The 22,828-nt window shown below is 55.9% G+C and overlaps 2 protein-coding genes across 9 annotated transcripts in view; one reads left to right on the plus strand and one right to left on the minus strand.

Moving 5' to 3' along the window:
- Window positions 1–22,828, plus strand: part of KCTD6 (potassium channel tetramerization domain containing 6) — a 201,523-nt gene that overhangs the window by 92,668 nt on the left and 86,027 nt on the right. The gene's annotated exons all lie outside the window — the stretch shown is intronic.
- Window positions 1,231–22,117, minus strand: FAM3D (FAM3 metabolism regulating signaling molecule D). 2 transcript variants are annotated; one of them, XM_037019239.2, is made up of 10 exons: window positions 21,794–22,108; window positions 20,568–20,618; window positions 18,758–18,862; window positions 15,646–15,666; window positions 12,159–12,276; window positions 10,739–10,797; window positions 7,664–7,714; window positions 4,790–4,874; window positions 3,966–4,092; window positions 1,231–1,685 (listed from the first exon to the last, which is right to left on the minus strand). In XM_037019239.2, exons 2-10 carry the CDS (start codon window positions 20,578–20,580, stop codon window positions 1,596–1,598), a joined length of 669 nt encoding a protein of 222 aa, XP_036875134.2. In that variant the 5' UTR covers window positions 20,581–20,618; window positions 21,794–22,108; the 3' UTR covers window positions 1,231–1,595. The 2 variants fall into 2 exon arrangements, with proteins under 2 accessions (XP_036875134.2, XP_036875135.2); XM_037019240.2 differs by lacking the exon at window positions 7,664–7,714 and having other exon boundaries at window positions 21,794–22,117.

Genomic DNA, 22,828 nt, shown 5'->3' on the forward strand with positions numbered 1-22,828 from the left:
GGAATGGAACCGGTGGTTCGTTTGCTTATGTAAAGCTGCCAAGCATTGCGCCGACAGGGGTGTGTGTGTGCAAGTGGTTAGCTGAGGCTATCAGCAAACATTCCCTTTAGCCCCCTGGGTAATCTATGGTGGGCTGGGAGGAGGGGATATGGAATTGGGAGTGGCTGGCTGGGTGCCTTCTGCTGACTTCCTTGGCCAAACCTGCTCCAAGCTGTCCCATCAGGCTTTGCACACACTGATCTTGACCCCACAGTGACTGCAGCCCGTGTCCCAGCCCCCAACAGCCCTTGGTCGAAGGGTTCCACATGCTGTCCTCCTTTGTACCCCAGGCCCTCTTGGCCCATTTGTCTCCAGGGCTTGGGAACTGTGAGCCCCACTCCACTGGCATGCGCGTGAGCTTCCACTGTTCTCCTGCTTGGGGTATTTGTCCTTGAGGCCTGGGCAGCTCCTGTAGGAGCCTGGGGACGATGCCTCACCCTCCAGGATTTCGTTTTAGGCCCGCACCCCAGCCCTCCTCAGAGACCCCAGGTGTGCTCTCAGCTCTGTAGCCCTTGGATCTCACCACTCCAGGGGCCCTGGCGGCTGCTGTCACTGAGAGCACGGTGGCCCCTCTCTCCTGCGGGGGACACACGAGACATACCCAGGAATCCCATCGCCCCGGCACTAGCAGTGCCCCCGCAGGGCCTAACGGGTCGGGGCAGGAACCTCCCAGCTCCTCACGCTAGGAGGTCTCTGGGGTGTGTTTTACACTGATTCCTAGGGGCTCCACTCACCCACAGCAACAGAGTCAACAGCACACCCTTCTTTGGCTGCCTTCTGCTCACTGTCTTACTTCTGCACCCTTCTAGAATTCCTCCCCGAATAAATCTTAGGGGCTGCCTCTGGGGAGCCCAGCCCAAGAAGCCAAGATGGCTTCCCTGGGGCCTGCCTCCCAGTCTCGCTCTTCTTTCCAGCCTTTCTCAGACCTCCGGCTCCCCTCCTCCGCAGCTCTGGGCTCCCCGCAGTGGCCTGCAGACGGCAGGGGAAGACGGTGTTCCCCGCATCTGTCCTCTGGCTCTACTCCCTCCGGAGTTACACACCTCGACAAGATCCCTGGGAAATCGGCCCCCTTTCAGGCTGCCTATCCCTGTGCCCGAAGCTGTCACCCACCTGTCCAAACTTGTGGCCCAGACAAACCCAGCCTAGACCAATTTGACGGCAGGGAGGTATTGTCCAGTGAGTGGTCCAGAGTTCATTCAAAACCAGCAAAAATAAAATCTAATTGTGTTCAGGTGTGGGGGCGGTGCATGCCTCCCCCGGAGGCAGTCAGCACTCTCTCTAGGGGAAGCAGTCCTGTCCTCTGCACAGACAGCAGCCCCTGAGGACCCTCGGGGGATGGCCACCCAGGCAGGCTGCCTCAGCCCACAGGAGGGTTTTGTGTGCGAAGAGCGGAGGCCGCGGAGCAGGAGCACGGAGGCCACTCTCAGCACCTTCCGTGCTGGCACTGCCGTTCCTGCGCCCCGCTCTGCTGCCCGGCAGCTCTCCAGCACCCGGGCCCTGACCCCTAAGTCAGGCCCGAGCTTCTTGAGGCCCCAGCCCAGGGGAGCCGCAGCACCCTAGAACGCCCTCCTGGGCACACAGCCCTCCAGCTCCAGCAGCTCCGGCCAGCCCTCATATTTGTTTGTGTCTGGGTTGTTCTTTAAGTACTAGAGGACAGAAGAGAGAAACGCCATCAGTGGGGGAGGCCGTTTAGGAGTCACACCTGCATATTCCCTGGGCTTGAAAACCTGAATGCCTCCACTCCCTTCATCCTGGCTTTAGCCCCGTGGGCGTGGTGCAGTGTGGGATACGACTAGCCCATTTCACAGATAGGGAAACCGAGGTGCGCAGGGAATGCAGCTTGTCCAAGGTTTCAGAGATGGGATCAGAGCCCAGCCACTGCCTGGCATGCCGTGGGGAGGCACTGAGCAATGGGGGTGGGGTGGGGGAGCTTGGAGAACCTTAGCCCCTCTCCCAAATTCTCCGTCAGCACTCCCAGGACATTCTAAATAATTATAATAATAATAAAAATTAATAACTAACAAAAACAACAGCAATTAAAAGGTGCATCCTAGCAATTGCATGAGCACCTGCTCTGTGCCAGGCCCAAAGTGCCCTATGCATGTATCCTTACAGTAGCCCCTAAGAAGTGCCTGTAATCATCATCCCATTCTGCAGATGGGGAAACCAAGGGACAGAGGGCCACAGTTTCCCATGTGTGGGAACAAAGGCCATGTTGTTTCTACTCACGACCTGGTCTTTGGTTCATTTCTGGGTGATGGGTCCCTGTCGGTTGATCATAAACATCAGGTGAAAGATGGGCTGACTCCTCTCTGACTATGTGCTTCCTCTGTGCCGTTCGGCCTGGTTCTGAAGGGTCTGGAAGCTACACCTTAGGAAGAACTGCGCCCGCCCTGCCTGCACAGCCTCCAGCCTCTGTCTCGGGTCCTGCCCGGGCACCTCCCTCAGCGACATTCTGCTGCCTGGCCCTCCCTGCTGTATGAACACAAGCTCCTCTCCTCGCCTTCTCTCACACAAACTACTCTATAATATTCCTTATTAAAAAAAAAAAATTTCTGACCACCTGAATTGTCTTAGAAACACACACAGACAAGCCTGGCCAGCATTTTCCAGGCAGAGCTAACCCGCTACAGCCCACTGTGTCCCCACACCCTGGAGTTCAGCTTCCTGCCTCTTCCCTTCCCTGCCTCCTGAAGCCCTTCCCGCTGCAGGCTGCCGCACCTCTCCTCTGGCTGTGACCTCGGCCTCCTCCCTGCCTTCACAGTGTTCCTGTGCTCAGCCAGGGAGGCCGTCCTCAACATGTGAGGATAGGAAATCTTTGTGGAGGTGGACAGAGCTGGATGAGCGGGGCTTCCCCACCACCGAGTAGTTCTGAGACTCAAGCAAGCAGGTTAAAGCCTCTCCAACACTCCGGATCCTTGTCTGGGAGATGGGAGGCAGTCATGCCTACTTCACCTCGGATGTGAAATAAGACCCACAGGCAACTGGCTCAGCCACACCCGCGCAGAGCACACGCTTGCTGGATGCTAGGCTTGTTATGGGTTTGTTCTTGGCACTCTCCCGCCTAAGCCTGCCGGGGCTCCCCACTGCCTTCAGGACAGATCCACTCTCCCCAGCAGTCCCGTGTGTCCGAATCATCGGCCCTGGCTCCCCATCTAGGATCTGGGCAGAGCTGAGGGTTCTCACCCCCAGTGGCCTACTTCATGGCCTGGCCAGTTATCCCAGGTTTTGGAATTGCTCTCAGCTGGGGGCTGCCCTGGCCAGGGGAAGAAGTCCCAGCATTTCCCAGGGACCCCAGCTCCCCACTGACTCCCTCCTCCTGTGAGCGTTCCTCAGCTCCCACTCCTCTGTGCTGCCGGCCTGTCTGGGCCACGTGGGTGCTGACCATGGGACCCCATGTCACAGAGCCCCTGACTCCTTCTGCATACTCAGGGTGCTCTCCTGTGTCCTCCCCTTGGTGCCAGTTCACCCTCTGCACAGGGAGCTTGGAAGGGGCCGCGGGGCTCCCCGGTCCACGCCCTCCCCTATACAGATGGGGACACAGGGGCCTGGAGGGAGATGGGGCTCGCCAAGGCTGCAGCTGGGACCAGAAGCCAGGCGCCCCGTCCCCCGTCACACAGGCTTATCCCCACATGCCTTCCTCTCCCCCTCTGCCTCCCATCCCTGTCTTCCTTCTCCTTTTCCTTCTCCGTTGGTGGTGCTTATCTATGCATCTGTGCTTTTATATGTGACCCACCTCCTTGCAAAATGGTCAAGGCCACTGACCCTGCTGGGGGATCATTCGGATGACCTCTGGGGTGGATGACAGCTGGGTGGCTGTCCCCACATGGCCCTCGTGACCTTCTCAACCTGCCTGTGTCCTTGTCCATCCATCCTGGCACCTCCCTCCCCCCTTCACTGGGATGGGGAGGCCACCAGGCACCCACCTGCTCAAAGGGGCTTTTACTTTTGAGGTCTCTGGCCCCTAAGAAGACCCAGCTGTCTCGGAAGCCCACTTGCTTTGCATAGGAACTGCCCAAGTTGGAGAGGAGCGTCCTGATTTCAGCATTCATTCTGCAGAGGACCAGAGAGGACAGTGAGGCGCTGAACGGGAGGAGGGCCCCGCCCTGCCCTGCCCCAGCCCGCCCAGCCACCTCGCCCCCGCACAGGGTCACACTGGGGAGGAGCAGGGCAGAGGGGCCAGAACTTCTCTCCCGAGTCTCCCTGAAGGTGGGCGGAGAGGTGTTAGAACAGCTTTGCTTCGGTTTACAAATGTACATGTTCATCTGGAAAATGCGGGGCATTATTACTACTAATAATTAGTAGTCTCACCCCCCTTGACCTAATCATTGTAAAAATTTAGTACATTTTTTTTCCTATGCATGGGATCACACCAATGCTTTTATAACCTTTTTTTTGGTTGCATAATGATAAAGGGTAATGATAATTCTCCCATGTCCGTAAATATTTTCATCACCATCATTTTAGATGCAGTGCACCCTCTTTTATGTGTGCATGTCATGTATCACAGGATGTCCTGATTTCTATACCAGTCGGTTATTATGAAACAGGGGGAATGTGTCCAGTTTTTCACTGTTGTAACCAAAGCTGTAATAAGCCTTCTAGAACATCTCTTTGGGCACATGCCTGGTTATTTCCTTAGGAGAAGTTGCCAGATGAGGAGCTGGCAGGAGAGTGGGAAAAGGCACTCGGGGCTGGGAAGCATTGGTTCACTTCACCCATCACTTGGCAGGGGGAGGTCCCCACTTACTTGGTCCCTGGGTCGTCATAGGAGGCCACCAGCACCAGTGTGCCATCTGGAATTTCTCTAAGGAATCTCACTAGGAACTTCGTATCTGGAGAAGGGAGGAAAATGAAGTGCCCGTCATTTAGGGGCAAAGACCTGGTCATGCTCATTCTCTCCGACCGCCTTTATGACCCATCTGAAGCTCAAGGGCCAGCAGGAAGCCCTGCCCTACCTGCAGCCCCGTCCTGCGGGAGAGCAAAGTGCACAGTGTGGGCAGCCTCATTCAGGTGGTCTGGGGTGGCACTGGGATTTGAAAGTTCCTCAGGTGATGCTTATGTATAGCAGGAGGTGAGAACCACTGGGCTAAGGACACCTGGGGGCCTATAGCCCCAGGAGACGGAGCACAGTCACCTCTCGGTGCTCTGGGTCTTTGCACGCTCCTGCTGCCCTCCTCTGCGCTGGTTAAGAACCCGTCTTGTCTGCACTGACTGTAGAGGGCACGCCCACTGGGCCACAGGCAGCCTGGGTCACCGAGGGAGAGCATTAGTCTCTTACAACTCTCCAGCCTCCGTCAAGAAGCAGGGTTCCCTGTGCATCATTAACGCCTCCCTACACTTGTGGAATCTCTGAATTTAACAGAGAGCCGGTAGGGTGAGCCATCAGCGTCTAGGTTGTTTCAAGGACACTGATTTATTTCTGTTGTGTTTATTTTGTGGTCATCCTGCCTGCATAAAAAAGATAATAGCTTTCTACTTAGGACAGTGATATAATTTCCTTTTAAGATGCATTTATTTAGGTTAAAAAAAGTGAGCTGATTTAAAGGAAAATACTCATGATTCAGACGGTGCTCAGGAATAGGTGTAGCTTGTGCAGGGGCTCTTCTTGACTGATTGAAGAAGTATGGGTGAGACTGAACTCCTGGGAAAAGCAGGGCTACATCTGTCAAATGAGGATGACTAATAGCCCTGCTCATAGCATTTTTGTAAAGATCAAATGTGACAATGGTTCTTCTGAGCATACAGTAAGTGCACTGCAATGGAATTATAATTATCAGCAGCATCAGCTACATAATTTCCAGAGTCCTGGACAGAGAGGCAATGAAGGCCTCTGGTCCCATGCCCATGGCCTGTTCCACTCTCTTCTCACCTCATCACCAGCTCCATCCTGCACCAAGAGAGGCCTTGCATGCCTGCATATAGGCACTCCAGTCTAAGCTCCATCCACACCACCTTCTCCTTCAGTAACAGCCATGTCCTGGCTATCTTGGTCCTAGGGGTGTGTCTGCAGCCTTGGGGGCACACCTGGAAGAATGTGAGGGGGCCTGCACATCCTCTGGCCCTGCAGACCCTGCCCATGAAGTGGGACTTGGCTGGGGGATGGCCACCATGGGACCCTCTGAAGCCCCGGGCCCTTGTTCCTGTCTCTAAGGGGGATGCTGCAGATCACTTCCAAACACTCCCCAGCTGGGACTTCTGGCAGCGGATTCCCACTGTCCATATTTCAGCCTCTCCTTTGTTTGCAAAGCCCAGAGGGCTCCCTGCTCTCTGCTTCCTGGTGACTTTGTCCCCTCTTGGGCTCATGTGTTCAGGTGGGAGCAGTAAGGTAGGCTTTCCCGGAGGTGGAGGCAAAGAAGGGGGATCAGGAGAGAAGCCGGCTGATCGGCAGCCACGGGCCTCTTCCACTCTGCCAGGGGCTTCCTGGGGTGGGTGGTCACATGGTCAGCACCCTGTGATTGCAGGGATGTGGGAGGGAAACTGAGTCAAGCTGGGCTCCAAGAAGGGGCCTGAGCTCAGTTCATCTATCCAGTGGAAACCGTCCTCGTGGGGCCCCGACTCTGCCATCTGCACGGCTGCCCTGCTGCCTTTTCACTCCTCGATGAGGTTCCTGTGTTGGAGGAAGGCTGGTTTGCCAGCAGGAAAGTAGGTGGCACACGGACCTAGGACTGACTGCACCACGATCTGGAAGATGTTGGGAGTGTTGGGCAAGTCCTGTCCCAGCTCTGCCGGGCAGCCTGTGGGGAGGAAGCTGCTGGTGGGAACTTAGATGTCTGGGCCTCCAGCCCAGGTGGGTCAGAGCCCTGTCACGGGGCTGTGCTAAGGACAAGGAGGACAACGATTTCCTAGGGGGTGGCCCTGTGCCCCGAGAAGCTCAGATAGCATGTCTGTGCGGACAGGAGAAAAGACTGCAGAAAGATGCAGAGAGCTTGGAGCCCCAGAGCAGCCTTTCTGGGTCTTGGGAGGCCTGTGCTGTTCTTGGGTCCAGGAGACACCCCTATGGCCTCAAAATAAAATACCCTTAACCTGGCAGAGCAAGCTGGACCATCTGATCTCACCCTTAGCGCTTCGGTGCACACATGCTTGGCCTGCGGTCCTCCTCTGCACCTGGGGGCAGGCCAGAAGTGTGGGAAGCGCCAGGGCACCAGGGGGCCCCTCGGCTCTCTTGCCCCTCTGCGGTATCTCTGAGGCATGTAGTCAATGCTCGCTCCTGAGTTCCAGTTGCCTGCATGTTCAATGCCTTGATAACACACTGGACAGACTGCCTTCCTTTCCCTGTCTCTCCCTCACTGATAGCCCCGAGATCACCTCCTCCCACAGGAACCAGGGCATTTGAATCCTTGTCCCACGATCTGTGTCTCGGAGAGCCCAGCTGAGACAGTAGAAAGCAGCCCATACACCCCAGGAAGCCCCCGGCAGAGAGGAACCCTGAAGCCCCCATCTTTGCCTCCACCTCCAGGGAGAGCTTGCCTTACTGTACCCACCTGAACACATGAGCCCCTGATCTTCAGCACCCACCAGCCTCTTTCTGGCTGCCTTCTGTGGAAGCAAGAGCACCCCAGCACCCCGATAGTTCCCTTGTGGCAGGGAGGAACCCAGCCCACCCTGTGGTGTCAGTGCCTACCTCCAGAGTACATGTCGAAAGAGCTCTGTCTGTGCACCATTCCTGTGCTTCCTAAGGGGTGAGAGAGCAGTACTATTATTTCCTGTAACATGTCATTTTGCAGGAAATGGCTACTCTTTAGGCTAAGGGGTAAAAATAGAACAATAATGGAAAAAAGACAGGTCCTGTGGAAAGCATGCAGGACTGAGTAAGCGCCTAACGCTTTTGAGCTAATTGGAGAGGTCCAAGAACATAATGGTGGAGGATCTCTGGAATTGAATGGGGTCCGAATCTGAGTCTGCATTCTGCCTTGCCACTTCCTAATGCACAACTTACCATTTTGGCCTCAATTTTTGCATCTGTGCAATGGGCTGTGGGAACTAAATGAGGTGTATTTAAAATCAATAGTAAGCATTCAAGATAAATATAAGGTGCAAAATAGTAATACAAATAACTACAGTCATTATCATTATTCCTGCCTAAATAGGAAACCTGTAATTTGATTCCTCCAGCTCTTGAACACAAGGGATCTGCAGTGGGCTGAACTGTACTTGATATCCTGAGTCCAGTAATCTGTTGTGTTTGTGGGTTTTACAAACGGTCCAAGTCCTTCCTTCCTACAGGAAGCAGGTGTTCCGCAAGGAAGTAGCAGTTCTCACTCTCTGCCACCAGATGGGGGTGTTGCCGAAGGGATGGCAGCGCTGCGCTCTCGCCGCCCGACCCATCCCCGCTGCTTGCAGCTTGTGGATCCCTGCAGAGGGTGGGGACCGGGGCCTGCGTGGTAGCAGTTCTGCGGGGTTGGGGAGCTCACACTGCAGCCCCTTCCGGATTCTCCGAGCCACTAGTGTCCAAGTCCCCAGGGCACTTCACCTGTGGCATTTGGAAGGGATCTGTGATCCCTAAAACTGTGATCATTGGCATTTGTACATTTTTTGAGAATCAGGGAGAAGGTGTAGTTTCAGCAGTTTCTCAAAGCAATCTCTACCCCCTAAAAGGTTAAGCACCACTAATTTTTAGCAACCCTTTGTTCCCGCTCATTATACAGGGGAGGACCCTGAGGGCCTGAGAGTGATTTGCTGAACTTCCCACAAGGGGCAGGCAGTAGGTTTGGAAAGGTTTCTAGTCGAGGGAGGTCAGCTGGGTGATTACACCGGGAGTCAGCCAGATCCAGATTCAGATAGATCTGCATGATTCCACTGGCTGTGTAACCTGGGCAGGTTGCCGAATCTTCTGAGCCTCCATTTCTTACCTGCAACATGAGGAGATGAGCACAGGTCCCTTCTAGCATGAGTGTAAATGAAACGGCACCCAGTGAGCGTTCAGTAAATGTTAGCTTGCTTTCAGTGGGAGGGATGGTTATTTTTAACTTTAGGCTTATGCCATGTGGAGGAGGAGGCCCCAGTCTGAGACCATCTCATAAGACTGCTTGAAGAGGTCCTCTTCCGCAGCGACCCACTTTGGGGAAGAGAAAACCAGCGGGTTTCAGTCAAATCTGCTGCAGCGGAGCAGGTTTCCTGCTCTCCGCATGGGGGTGAGTGGAGACTGGGTGGGGCCGCCAGTGTGAGTGGAGACTTCAGTCCGCTGGGGTTCGGCAGGCCTGGACCGTGTTCTGAGCCGCGCCCGGGCTATCCAAACGCCCTCTACAGAAAGGGGCCGCCCTCGGAGCGAATCGGGTCTGGCAAGACTGGAGGGAGCAGGTGCTGCTCAGCCGCGGATCCTTCTCAGCCCCCACCCTTCCTGGGCTGCCCTCTGACCCCTACTAGGGCAAGGCTCCGTTTTTGCTTCAGGCCTTGACCTTTGCCCTGACCCAGCAGGATTTCTTGGCAGAGAGGAAATGCCTCCCCCAGGAGCAAAAGGCCAGGGTTCCAGCCCACTCTGTTACCTACCAAGTGTGGTCATGTGGTCACACCATGTACAAGCTTGACCTTTTCCCTCCTGAGCACCTGTTTTGCCTTTTTTCCATCTGCTTTGACTTTTGACCCAGGAAGTGGCTCTTAGATCCAGGGAGATGGATTTCCAGGAAATGGAGGGTCTTGGCTGTGGCCAGACCACCCAGTCCTTACTCCATCCCTGCAAACCCCCCCCCCCTCCCCACCTGTGTCCATTTCAGGCTTGGCCTGTAGTCAGTCTCCTTGCTGGAGAAACAGGGTTAGTGAGACTGTGGGCCTCCTGCTGGGTCTCCCTGCCTCCAGCCTTCCTACTCCAGGCTGGAAGGAAGTTTCTGGAATGCAGCACTGAACCCTCTTGCCCTGCTCAAAGCCTTTCTGAGGCTCCGTGCTGCCCTCAGCTTCAAGCCACATGTCTTAGCTGGACATTTAGCCCCTTAATCTCCCCAGCCATGCCTCTCACCATTGCCTGCTCCCACACTGCACTCAGGGAGACCCCACATGGACTCCAACCTCCTCTCTTCCCTGCTCCCTTCCCCCTCCCTGCACAGTGCCGCCTCTGCCTCCAAGGAGCCTCTCCATCTTTTCTCCTGGCCAACCCCTACTATCTTTCAGGCCTCGGCTGACCATCACTTCCCCCTGGAAACATCCCCTGACTACTTTTTCCCCCTGCTCTGGGAGCTGTGTCTCCTCCTCTTCATAGATGCCCAGCACATTGTCATGGCTTGTAAACTTCACGGACACCCACAGGGGTGGTGAAGCCAGGGCCTGTCCTTCTAGGTCACAGCCAACCCCCAGGGCTTGGTGCATGCCCTGGCCCACAGGAGCTGCTGGCGGTATCTGTTGAATGAGTGAATGAAGGCGTGCACTCAGCTCACCGCCTTGTTGGCTTTCCCTGTGGTTTCATGTGTGCTGGTTTAAGGCAGGGTGGCCCTGAGGATGGGGTCATGCGTCATAGAAGACGTGTATCCTCCTGAGATAGGCGCACATGGCAGGGGCCTGGCTGGGATGCCAGCAGGCAGGACCAGGTCTTTTAGGCCTTTTGCTCCCACCGGCCAGCCAGGCCTCCCCTCTGAGTGCTCCAGGATTACCCTGGACACATGATAGGGGCTGAGCCAATGTTGGCTGGATGAATGCCCAACCACATCCCCTCCTGCCCACCAGGACTAAGATCATGGTGGGGGCTGTCTGGGGAGGGTCAGCAACTCACCATTCACCAGGGCGATGTTCAGGCCTCTGCCCACGTTGTTTTTCACAGGACTCATGATCCTGAAGAAGAAGAAGAAAAACAAAACACTGTAGTCAGTCCCGGGTGTGGGACGAACACTCTGCTTTCGCGGCCCTAGAGCCTCAAGAGGGCCCTCACGGCGCGATACAGGAGCGTCAGGACACGCGCAGAATCATCTGGGCCGCCTGCTTTCCCCTGGAAGTGAGCGGTGGGCTGGATTCCCCGAGGCGTCTCTTAGGGCGCATCTGGACCAGAACAGTCTGTGCAGGAAAGAGGAAAGGCCCCTGGCCGGGCTCCGAGGTGGTGGAGGTGGGGCAGCCGTCTCTCTAGGCCATGAGGCTCGCTGCTGGCCAGAAGGCAGAGCGCAGAAGTGGCTGCCATCCTGCAGAGGCTGGGGTTGCCAGGGGGAGCCGGGCTGTGTCCCTGCCCTCCACTCTCAGACCAGCTAGTTCTCGGGGAGAGACTATTCGTCCCGACCTGGGTGAGCAGAGCTCCTGTGGCCGCAGTGACTGGCCAGGCGGGGGCATGTGACCCAGGCCAGCCAGTGGGACCCAGTCTTGGGACTTCGGGGTACTTCATCTGGGGAAGCTCCCTTCCCGGCAGGGTGCTAGCCCGGGCAAGTATGTCTGTCCAGCTGGTGGCCTCCCTCCGTCGCCACACCAGAAGCCCATTTTCAATAGAGAAAATGGAATCTCACGGATAGAGGAGAGCAGAGACGAAGATGCGGTGAGAGGGAACCCTAACAACACGGTCTGAACCCCTGGAACCAGCTGGCCCTGGAAACGGATGCTTCAGGCCTTTCAGGTGTGTGAACCGCTCGTTTCCTTATTTTGCCCGGCGAGTTGGAGTCAGGTTCAGAATCCTGACTCAGACACCTGTGTCCAGTGTCTTCCGTAGGATGGGCTTGCCATCCCTGGGCCTTCCTACCTGGTCTGGATAATGGGTACACAGTCTTTTTCCTGTACCTGTGCCTCTGGCACCTGTGCCTCTTTGATACTGTGTCTTGATCTTGACCTTGAACCCTCCTCACGGGCATGCCCCTCCATAGGAAGCCGTGCAGCCTGGCTGGCAGACAGACCTGAGTTCCAATCCTGGCTCCGCCACTGCTTAGCTGGGGATCGTGGTTGGTCTTAGTCTCAATTTCCTCATCATTACAAAAGTGATCATTGTGGCCCCACCCCTGGGAGTGCGGAGGACCCAACAAGGTGATGCCACAAAGCAGTTAGCAAGGTGCTGGAAAGGGGAAGCTGTTAGAATTCGTGTTATTGGTGACTCACCCGCCAGAGGTAAAGGGAGTCTGTGGGAGGGGTGGGCTGGTGTCAGGGTCTGCCCCTGCAGCCTCTGAATTTGTGAATAAAGAATAAGGAAAGAAAAGAAAAGAAATGAAACACAGGAAACTTACATGTGGTTCTCGAAGCACATGGAGGGGCCCACGACGTTGGCGGCCCCACTGCAGATTTTAAATGCAAAGAAGTTGCCTGGGCAGGGCTTGCTGAGGCCACATTTGTTCTTCACGACCGCTGGGGGAGGGGACAGGTCAGCCTTGGTGGCAGCAGCCCAGAAAGGGGCCTGGAAGGAGGGGAGGGGCAGGGCCTGCGAGCAGGCTCAGTTCCCGGCTCCGAGGCCTCCTCCCGGTGCTGATGGCCCCCCCGCTCTGTGTTCCCACAGGGCCCCCCCATCCCCATCAAAGACACAGGACGCCGGCTTTGTGTCTGGCCCCCCACCCCACTCCAGAATTTGTTTCTGGGCTCTCCAGCACAGTGCGCGGTGCAGTGCAGGCACCGTGCCCTTAAACGGAGTAGAGTAATGTGGCGGTTAGCAGCCAGAGCGCCCGCGATTACGGTGTTCTCCTGGGAGCCTTTCACTTGGGCCACAGCCGCCTTTGGAGCTCCCAGAGGCCCCTGTTGACAACCTTCTGGGGACCCTGGCCTGGTGGGTGGGGGCGCCTCTCACAAGCCCTCAGCTCCAAGTGGGGTGCTAGCCTGTGTGGGTGAGGCTCTTGGGCAGATCTTTCCCCTCCTTGCTCCTTCACTTCCTCTCTGTGAAGTGGGCTAACTGCCCACGCAAGGGTGTCTTCCCCACCGGGTTCTTTGAGGAATACGTGAGGGCAGGTTAATGCCCAGCACACACTGGCCATTCTTACCAGTCATTCATTCATCACTCATATTTACTAAGTACCTACTATGGGCTCGACTTTGGGCTACAACAGGGGACAGGTAGGCAGCCCTGGCCCTCCCACCTGGTGCGTAGAACCCACTGAGGACTTAGTATGCAGCCCCTCTGATTACTGTGGCCGCCACTGAGACCTGCATCCTCTCCACGCGGCCCTCACTGGGCAAGCCCAGGACTCTGAATGCAGGGGATGTAGCCAGGACCCCCAAACACAGCTGCTGAGCCGCTCAGCGCTCCGCAGGCTCTGGGATGTCTTGTGTACATTCAGCCTGGCAGGTTCTAATTTATACTAACGTGTGTTTCTTAACACCCTCTGACAGTTTGGAAAGTACCACTAGGGATGACTGGGTAAACACGGAATTAGAGAAAGTTCTCTTGCAGAGGAAAAGGGAGACTGGGCGGCCCCTCTGTCCTCCAGCCCATGCCAGGCGTCTGGCTGAGCTAAGACAGTGCCTGCTTGGAGCAAACCACAGGCTTCCTGAGAGAGGCCGGCGCATGCCAAGGGCTTGCCGTGTGCTAGGTGCTGTGGCAAGCACTTTGTATTTATTATCTGGTTATATGGTTCCGGTAACTCCTGTGCCTGGCATAGTGGGCACTCAATAAATATTCACTGAATGAACACCTAGAGCATCTGGGCAGGACTGAGCCCGAGGCTGAGAGGGATGAAGTCGTCAAGGTGATTAGGGTCTCCAGGGCCCTCGCCAGCCTATAGGGAGCCTTTCTGTGAATCGGGACAAAGCGCCCTTGGGGGACATAAACCACCGTGCAGGGCTTGGCAGGCGTGCACCAGGGCACCCTGCTGGACGTGGGCTCGCTGTCTGAGTGGCCTGCCCCGGGGATCTGAGTGGAATGCCTGTCTGAGGTGTTCAGCCTCCTCTCCCTCCCTGTTGTCAGCACACCCACCTGATGGGTGTAACCAAGTTCAAATGGGGGCATTATCACCAGGGGGTGAAGACACCCACAGGGGGCCGCTCAGGACTGAGAGGGTGTCCAGGCCTGTGGCTCAGGAGAGCGAGGGCTAGGGACGTGGACCCAACTCCCTTCCCCACCCTCTGGACGGGACCCGCCACAAAGGGGCCCAGCGCCTGCGGACGCGGCTGGCTTGGAGCCCCACCTCTGGCCACCCTCCCCCTCGCAGAGAGGCCAGGTCACTCATGAGAGTTCTCACCTAGTCTGGAGGGGTACTTCCAGGCCTTGGGGGCCACCCTGGAGTTTGCCCAGAGCCTAATGAACTGCAGCCAAGTCTGATAAACCCCTCGTCAACACGCCACATAAACAGGCTTTTCCAGAATTGATTTTCTGACCATTCAGCCTTTTCGGTCAGGCCACTGGATGAAGGGGATGATGCCCAGGGGTCTCAGCCACAGAGAAGCAGGGCGTTTGCTCTCTGGGTTTGGGCTTGGGGGCTGAACCCCGTCTGTCTCAAAACAAGCCTGCTGGGAACCCCTAGTGCTGTTGCTCAGGGCATGAAGCTGAGTGCTGGAGCGGGGTGCAGTCAGGGAACTTGGGCTGCTCATCAGTAATCTGCTGTGTGACTTGCCCCCAGAAATCTCTCCCCTTTACCTTTCCCAATGGTAAAATGATGGGGTTGGTTTGGATCAGGGTTGTCAGTAGGCTTCCTCTTAAACATCAGTGCATCTAGTATTAGAGGCTTAGGAAGTGACCTGCGGACTTGGAGGCGTGCCAGGACAGATTGGTAATGTCTGCCGTGGGAGCAGGCAGGGTGGAGTGCACTATGAGTGCCTGGATTTGCCAGCCCCGGCAGATGATGTCTGAGTGTGTGTTCAGCACCAAGATGCTGTTCGGCCACAACTCTGTCACCTCAGAATATTACTCAGGAGGCTTCAGGGAGATGGGTTTGAAGATGGGGGCTGATTGGTTCGTGCTGATTCACGCAGTCTTTGCTCGCTGTAATCCTGCAGTGCACCAGGGCCCCCATGCCCTTTTCAGTCAAGTAAAACCCTGTGCCTGGAACTACATCCTTCTTCAGTCACTGCCCTGTCAGGGTGGGAGAGGAAGGCTTGGAGATGTTGCCCCTTTCAAGGAGGTGCTGAGAGGCTGGGCTTTGGACCAGACAGGAAGTTGACTCTTGCTCCACCACTTATGACTACATTGATCTGGCCAAGAAATTTCACCTCTCTGAGCCTCAGTTTCCTCATCGATAAAATGGGGATAATTATAGCACCCACATAGGGTTGTGATGAGGATTGCACGGGATGCCTGTAAACTTCTAAATACAGTGTCTGGAACATAGTAGGCCCTCAGCCACCATCCACCTTCTCTTGGCGCATTTGGCACTTCCACCCCAGCAGACAATCAGCACCCCTTTTGTTGTCCCTGGGGGCCTCTGCTGAGCCTGACGTGGCCTCTGGTACTTTGGAGTAGGAGCCATGAGCCAAGCAGGGGGTCGTGGCAGTGACAATAAAAGCAGAGCTCCCCATTCTCAGGGCTCCTGGTTGGGTGTGGGAGGCAGAGGGGGGAGGCAGGGGTGGGGCTCAGGCCAGAGCAGGGAGTTGCAGGACTGGGAAAGGGGGACAGTTGTACTGTCCCTGTCAGTCTGAATGGCTGAGGGGTTCACCCTGCTACTGGGCTAGGGGCTTCTGAAGGCACCACAAGGCCCTGGGAAGGGAGAGCCGGGCATGTGCTAGACTGGCAGGGCTGGGAGTAGAGACCCTGGGACATGTCATCCTAAGGCAAAGGGGGTTGGGGGTACTCACGGGTCTGCTTGGTGACTGAACCTGTTGGAGAGAAGACAGAATTTGGTTAGCAGGGAAGTGATTTGGGTGCCCCCTGCAGGATGGAGGTTGGGGGCTGGGGGCTGGGGAGTGGGAGGAAGGGACTTTAGGGTGACATGGGCCTGGCTAAGCAGCATCCCCCGCCTACGCAGGGGGTTGAAATGAGCTCTGACAGCTCCACCTCATCTGGGATTTCTCCCTCACTTCACTTGCTTCACAACACCCCCCCCACACACACATGCATATACACTTACACACATGCACACACAGACACACTTACACACATGCACACGCAGACACACACACACACACGATGCTCTCCTGGTTAAAAAGAAGCAGGGCTCTGTTGTGAGACCCACTGGGGTCTGAGGCTGACTCCTGGCTGTGTACCCGCGTGTGAGTTTTAGCCTCCTGGAGACCGAGTCTGGTTGGCTGCACAGGGGAGGCCATCACACACACCCCACTCCTCAAAGGCTGTGAGAAGGTCCGGTGCCTTGGCTCTGTGCAGCTGATGGTGTTTGGCTGGGTGGGAGTGCCTTTCCTGACTTACTGCAGCAATGGCTGCCTGCACTGGGCTTTATGGCCCATGGTCACTTCCTGCCGCCTTCTTTACACTATAACCGCTTGTTTCTGCAGTTCTGTGTCAAGGCCCCCCCCCCCACAGGGGCAGTAAGTCCTAGAGCACAAGGCCCCCAGTGACCAAGGAATGCCAGGGGAGAGCATTCTCCCTTTCTGGGGATCCCCCACACTTACACACTTCCCATTTGGTCCTCAGGGGTCTGTCCACCCTGGAGGGCTCCTACCTCCCACCTCCAAGACCCTAGGAGTAGTATGTGGCCCAGACTGGGCCAGTCATAATGTTACATTCTTCGGGAGACAGAGACCTTCCCTGGGATGACATATAGCTTCTGGGGGAGAGAAGGGGGCCTCTTTCAGCTAAGCTGGGAGATGAGCATCTAGACAGCTGCCTTGGAGGGAAAGCTGCCCATGGAATGAGCTTGATGAGCAACAAGCACAGCCAAGAGACATGGAAGGACAGACTCTAGGGGTGTTATGAGAGCCCCTAGATCCAGCCATACCTGAAGCCTGATGCTCATGGACTTCCCAGCATATTTAAACCAGTTAGTGGTAGGTTTGTCATGCCATCTGAAAGAACCCTGCCTCATTTGTCAGGTAAATCAGTAGTTCTTAGTCTCCTGATTTCTGTGCCATGAATCCCTTTGGTGGCTTGGAAAAGCCCATGAACTCCCCTTAGAATAAATTTATTCCCATTTCTCTTGAGACATTTAGCGCTTCCTACTCTAACTGAGTCTGTGTTATTAAAGGCATAAAATAAAACAGATTGGATTAGAAAGGAAACCAACTATACATCAATATAATACTAAGAACATTAAAAAACAAATTTGTGCTGTAGTAATTATAGTGCATATTAATGCATTAAATAATGAGGTGGCAACTTGTGCAGTAAGGTTAGGCACTTCTGACATAAGCGAACATTACCCGGGCCTGGACACTGACAGGCCTTGACGGCTACTTTTCCCACTGGTTACATTTTCCACCACTGTAAGCATTGCCCGAGCCCCTGGATCATGTTAATGCACTTCTGTTTTTGTATATTCTGTAATCAAGTCTGTTTGTCTCCTTTGATTCAGAGGATGAGATGTGGCCAATTGTTCCTCATTTCGGGGTCCCTGGGACCTAACACAGAGTAGTCACTCAATGATGGTTGAAAGTATTGATTCATCAAAACACAGGTAGTTGAGATCTGGGAGGGAAACAACTTCGGGGGTTTCCTTTCAAACACTGCATACTCTGTCACCTCTAGAGGACACCCCTGAGCTCCACACCTGCTGTGAGCCTCCCCCACTGAAGGACCATCTCCTCCAAGGCCATCAGCACAGCCAAGTCCACCTTTATCCATAAAAGCAGTGTCCTGGGGCTGGGGACATGGGGGCCACCATGCATCTATATAAACCATCCTGACTTGGGTGGGGGCCATGCATGACAAGAAGTGGATGAGATGAGGGATCTGAGACCTCACTATGGGGATTTGTGTCAAAGATGGGGTGACTGGCTTCTTGCTGCTGGGAAGCTGTGAGCTGGCTGGAGGCCACACAGGTTACCATGTTTGAGTGTCACTGGTGGCGGTTCTTTGAATTCAAGGACAGATCCAGAGGTATAAAGCCCTTCCGTTTCCCTCCTTCCTCTGAAAGTATCTGAATGTGGGAGACTTGGGTTCCCATTCCTACTGGCATCTACAAGAGAAATTTGGGCTAGTTTCTTAATCTCTCTGAGCTTCTCTTTTCTCAGACTACACAAAATCACAGCATGAGCTCATGAATGAGTCTACTCTGCAACCACACCGTGGATCGCCCCGTGGGGCATTTGTGCAGATTAAATAGACTATGCATGTAAGCAACATCCATCATCCACCCATCATCTGTCCATTATCTACCCACCCGTCATCCATCCATCCATCAGTCCATCCATCATCCATCTGTCCATCCATCCACCCACCCATCCATCCACCATCCATCCATCTTTCTTTCATTCATCAAAGTTTGCTGAGCATCTGCTCTGCCCCGGGTATTGGAGAGCTGGGTGCATGCAAGGTAAGACCCTTGCCTTCAGGTAGCTCACATTCTCAGGGGCGCAGATAGGCAACAACCAAGCAAGGCAGTAAATGAACAACACAGCGACGCTGCCGCTGCTGCTCAGAAGGAAGGAGGCTGAGGAAGGAGGAAGGGCGCGGCTGTAGCCGGGTGGCCAGGGAAGGCCCCTCCGAGGAGGTGACCTCTGAGTGGAGACCTGAAGGCTACGGGGCGCCTGGCGATAGGGAGATCTGCGCAAACAGGTTCCAGGCAGCGGGAACGGCAGTTGCAGCTGAAGCCACCCTGTGCGGAGAGGGTTTTCTCCCTCCCTCCTTCCCTTCCCTCTGTCCTTCCTTTCCTCCTTCCTGGGGGCCCAAAGGTAGGCCCACACCCTGCCATGTCCGGCCATCTCTTGGGTCCCCCAGGGATGAAGGAAGGACCATGCAGGGCTTAGCCCTGGCTCTGGTGCGCAGGCCCGGCTCCCAGCAGTGAGCCCCACTCACCCAGCCAGCGCGGCAGGCGGACGGTTTTCATGTTGAAGCTGCCGAAGCTGCGGATGAAGATCCACATAGTGACCATGGCGAAGATGAGGGCCAGGATGCGCAGACCTACAGAGCGAGGGCCCAGGTCAGACAGTACATGCCAAGGCCTCTCAGCGGGGCTACATGTGAATCCTACTGAATGCCCACAGCGGGACCCCATGTGGTGTCCAGGTCACGGGACCGTATCGGTGGACACCGTGTGATGACCTGGGGGAGGTATCACGCTGAAGAATTACGCGGCAGCATCTCCCAAGCTGGGCCCACTGGGAGAGAACGTTAGAAATGCCCCTTCCTGGATCCCACTTCACCCTCCAGAGAGAGCAACTCCAGGATGAGGCCTGGGAATCTGCACCATTGGCCAGCATGCAGGTAAGGGCTGAGTAGTGTGGCAGGAAAGCCAGCCAGCCTTGGGAGGTGAGCCCTGTCGTGGGAGTCAGGGGGGCTGCACCTATTGCTCGGGCAGCCAGCTGCCGCTGTGTGACCTCAGGCAGGAGCTCAGCTTCTCTGAGCTGGAGGCCCTCAGTCACAGAGTGGACATGGCAGCACCCTTGCTCCTGAGGCCGTGGCTTGTTGGGGGGATGTTATAACTGTCACCAGTAGGCAGCCTCTAGGGTGGCTTGGGGGGTTGGGCTGGACTCCCACATTGTCCACCAACTCCCAGAGAAAGCCACCCCACATAACCACACAGTGCTGTCAGTAGGAACCGACGCGGCTGCCCTGCCTCGCAGCCAGGCTGCTCCCTGAGTCCCCGTGCGTCCCTGGGGAGCAAGCCCACGCACGGGATGAGCGCCCAGAGCTCCCTGTCCCACTCCCTTTCCTCTCTTCCTTGAGGCCAGAGCAGGCGGCTGCACCCGACCCACTGGTTCAAGGACACTAGGGGCCCCTGATGCCTTGGGGTCAAATCCAGCCATCAGGCCACGTCCCCTTGCTGCTCCCCTGCCTTTCACAGAGCGTCACCTTTCTCCTCAGCCCCAGATTCAGTGCTGTGGCCTTGTGCTGGCCTCTGGCTACTTGGGGTGGAAGGCCTCCTGGGCCCTTGGGTGCCCTCATCTTCTAGGGCCCAGTGCAGCCGTAGGCACCCAGAGGTCCTCTTGGGTATCAGCACAGAGTGTACAGCCCCTTGTGCCAGGCACTGGGCAAGCAGTGTTTACACACATTAGCTCAGTTCATCCTCTCAGTAACCCTCCATGTTGGATGCTATCAATAATCCCCATTTTACAGATGAGAAAACTGAGGCTCAGAGAGGTGGTTGCTTGGCTAGTGAGTGACAGAGGTGGGGTTTGAACCCAGGGATGTAAGCCGACTCTAAAACTTATGCTCTTAACCCCCTCACAGCTGTTTGGGAATGCAAATGAATTGTGTCCACTTCCTGTTTGGTGTTCAGTTTCTCTATGTGCACGAAGAAGGTTCAGCGTGAGGGTGTGGGTCAGAAGACAAAGGCCTCTCCTTGCGCCCAGCCCTGTGGTGTGACGATTCTAGAATAGCCCTCCTGGAGGCAAATATCTTCTCCCTGATTTCCATCCAGGTTCGGGTGTTCCCGAGATGGGGCCAGGCCTCAGCTCCCAGCCAGGGGTGGCCACTATGCCAAGTGTGTTCAGCCCTTTAGCCAAGAGGCAGGAAGTGGCGCCCCTGAGCTGGTTTCCTCTTGGAATTCTGGCCTGACCATTTGAGAACAGAGGCAGCCAATCGACCTCCCAGTCCTGGTCGACTGATTCCAAAGCCAGTTTCAGACTGAGCCTCGAGCCTTAGCATTCCCAGGCCCTGACCCTACCTGAGACTCTCATCCTGTCCAGGTAAGGAGCAGCTTGGGGTCAGCGTTAGCCTGTGGGGAGAAGAAAATCCATTTGGAAACTGGCATCTGCGGTCTGAGAATGAACGAGGCTGAAGATCAGGGCAGGTCTCTTTCACGGCACAGATCATATCCTTTCGGGGTCATTCCTCACCACCTGCCATCTGCTCTCTCTCTGCCTCCACCTCTCCTTCCCTTTTGCCCCTGGAATTTTACATTCAATGCCACATGTCTTTTTCTGAAGGCAGAGCTTAGAGAGTCGGGGAAGCTGCGGTCTGCCAGAGGCTGTCTCTCGGAGGATTGACTCACTCACCCGGCCGTCCATCCATCCACCCACCCTTGTGACTCGCCAGCCAGCTGAGAGGCACCGAGCTAGCTGGCCTCTGTGGAACCATCAGGGGACAGCAACTCAAGTGATCTTTGCTGATGCCCCCAAATGAATAGTAATCAGCTTGCATATTGCACGTGAGTTTGTGCCGAGTGCTGTGTATTTATTATCTCCTTTCACCCTAACAGCCCCCCGTTTTAGGGGTGAGTAAGCTCAGACTCACACAGGTTAGCCCAGGGCTAGTCAGCTGACAAGGGTCAGAGGCAGGATGTGGACCAGGTCACCTTGGAAGCCCAACTGCCCAGGACCCCGGTGACTCAGGAGAGCCGGACTTACCGCCCAGCACCGAGGTGGCTGGGCTGGGGCAGAAATCCCCACCCTGCCCTCTCAGGCCTTCCAGGTGAGAAAGCTGAGCTGTCACCTGGTCCCACCCCAGAGATTCTGTAGAACTTTTAACTTCCTGAAATGCAAATTACAAACGTTTGTTTTTCCCCCCAGATATAAAAATATATTATGCTTTTGAATGTTCTCAGGTTTGTGACCTCCAGTGCAGGAGCTCAGGGCCCTGGATGAGGCTCGAAGGGGCTTCTGGGGAAGGGGTTCCCTTGTGTGTGGAGGTTCGAGGAAAGCTGGGGGCTGGATGAAGTGGAAGGACAGGGACAGGATCAGACAGACAGGGGTGAACAGATGCATGGACAGATGGGATATTCATAGAGATAGTGTGCCACAGACGTGTGTAGGACAAGGGGGAGAGGGAGACAAGAATACAATGTGCATGCGCCCAGATTCAGAGGCAGGGAGACAGTGGCATTCAGAGAGAGAGAGAGAGAGACAGGAAGAGGAGAGGAGACAGATAGGACGGAGAGGGTGGCGCACATACCTGATAGGGGCTTGACCCTGGCTGTCCACCTACGCCCAGCAGGGCTCTGGCCTTAGGGTGGGGGGTGAGGAGGAGCAGGGACAGCAAGGGCTCTTGCAGCCTGATGTCCCTCCAGGCACAGTGCCCGGCTATCTGCTCAGCACCTGCACGCGGCCCCTGTCGGGCTCCTGGGTCTGAGTCCCCACCGGTTCCCTGCGGCGGCCCATGTGTGCTCTGGAGCTGGAGCCCGGGACTGGCTGGCTGGGGTGGGGCCGGAGGGAGAAAGGCACTTGGGACAGATAAGCAGGGTGGGGCAAGAGCTGCCTCTGCAGCCACGCAGACTGGAAGTCCCTTTCCTCCTTGTTCCTGTGGGATTGTGGCAACCTGTCATTCAGGTTATGAAGTTGTGGGGCAAAGGCACAAGGAGAAAGGGCCTTCCGCCCTGCCCGCTGGCTTGGCCGGCCCAGGCACCGATCGGTGGCCCCAGGGTAGTGTGGGAGTAGTGCAGGGGGTGGAAGGTGGGGGGAGAGCAGTGGGTGGGTGGGGAGGTGAGGACAGAGAAGGCAGAATTGCTGACCCGAAGGCTTTGGCCCCACCCTCACTGTCCCTGAAGCTCTCCCCAGGCTCCCTTCTGATTGCTGGCTGCAGGTCTGGCCATGGGCAGAAGCCCCACGCCTGCTGTTTTTTTCCATGGCAGGCCTTGTCTCCTGCAGGCCTGCTCCAATGCCGAGCACTGAGGAAGTGCTTGAGTAATATTTGGGGACTGAATGAACTGGATTCTCGCTTAGCCCTCAGAGGTTAGGATGATTAAACTACCAGACAGAGAAGGAAACAGAACTCCAGAAAGGGCAAGTGACTCGTCTAAGGCCACACAGCTTTCATTCCTGAAGCATTCTCTGAGCACTTGTGGGAAGGCAGGCTGTGCATTATCATGGGGGGTATGGCTGGGAGCAAGACGTGCTCTGGGCGTGGGCCTTTGTGTTGCTAGTGCCTCTGTTTGAACACTGTTCCTCTGCTGCTTTGCCTGGAACACTCCCACTCATCCTTCAGGCCTCA

Source organism: Manis javanica, chromosome 3, assembly GCF_040802235.1.
Source record: "Manis javanica isolate MJ-LG chromosome 3, MJ_LKY, whole genome shotgun sequence".
NCBI classification, from domain to species: domain Eukaryota; kingdom Metazoa; phylum Chordata; class Mammalia; order Pholidota; family Manidae; genus Manis; species Manis javanica.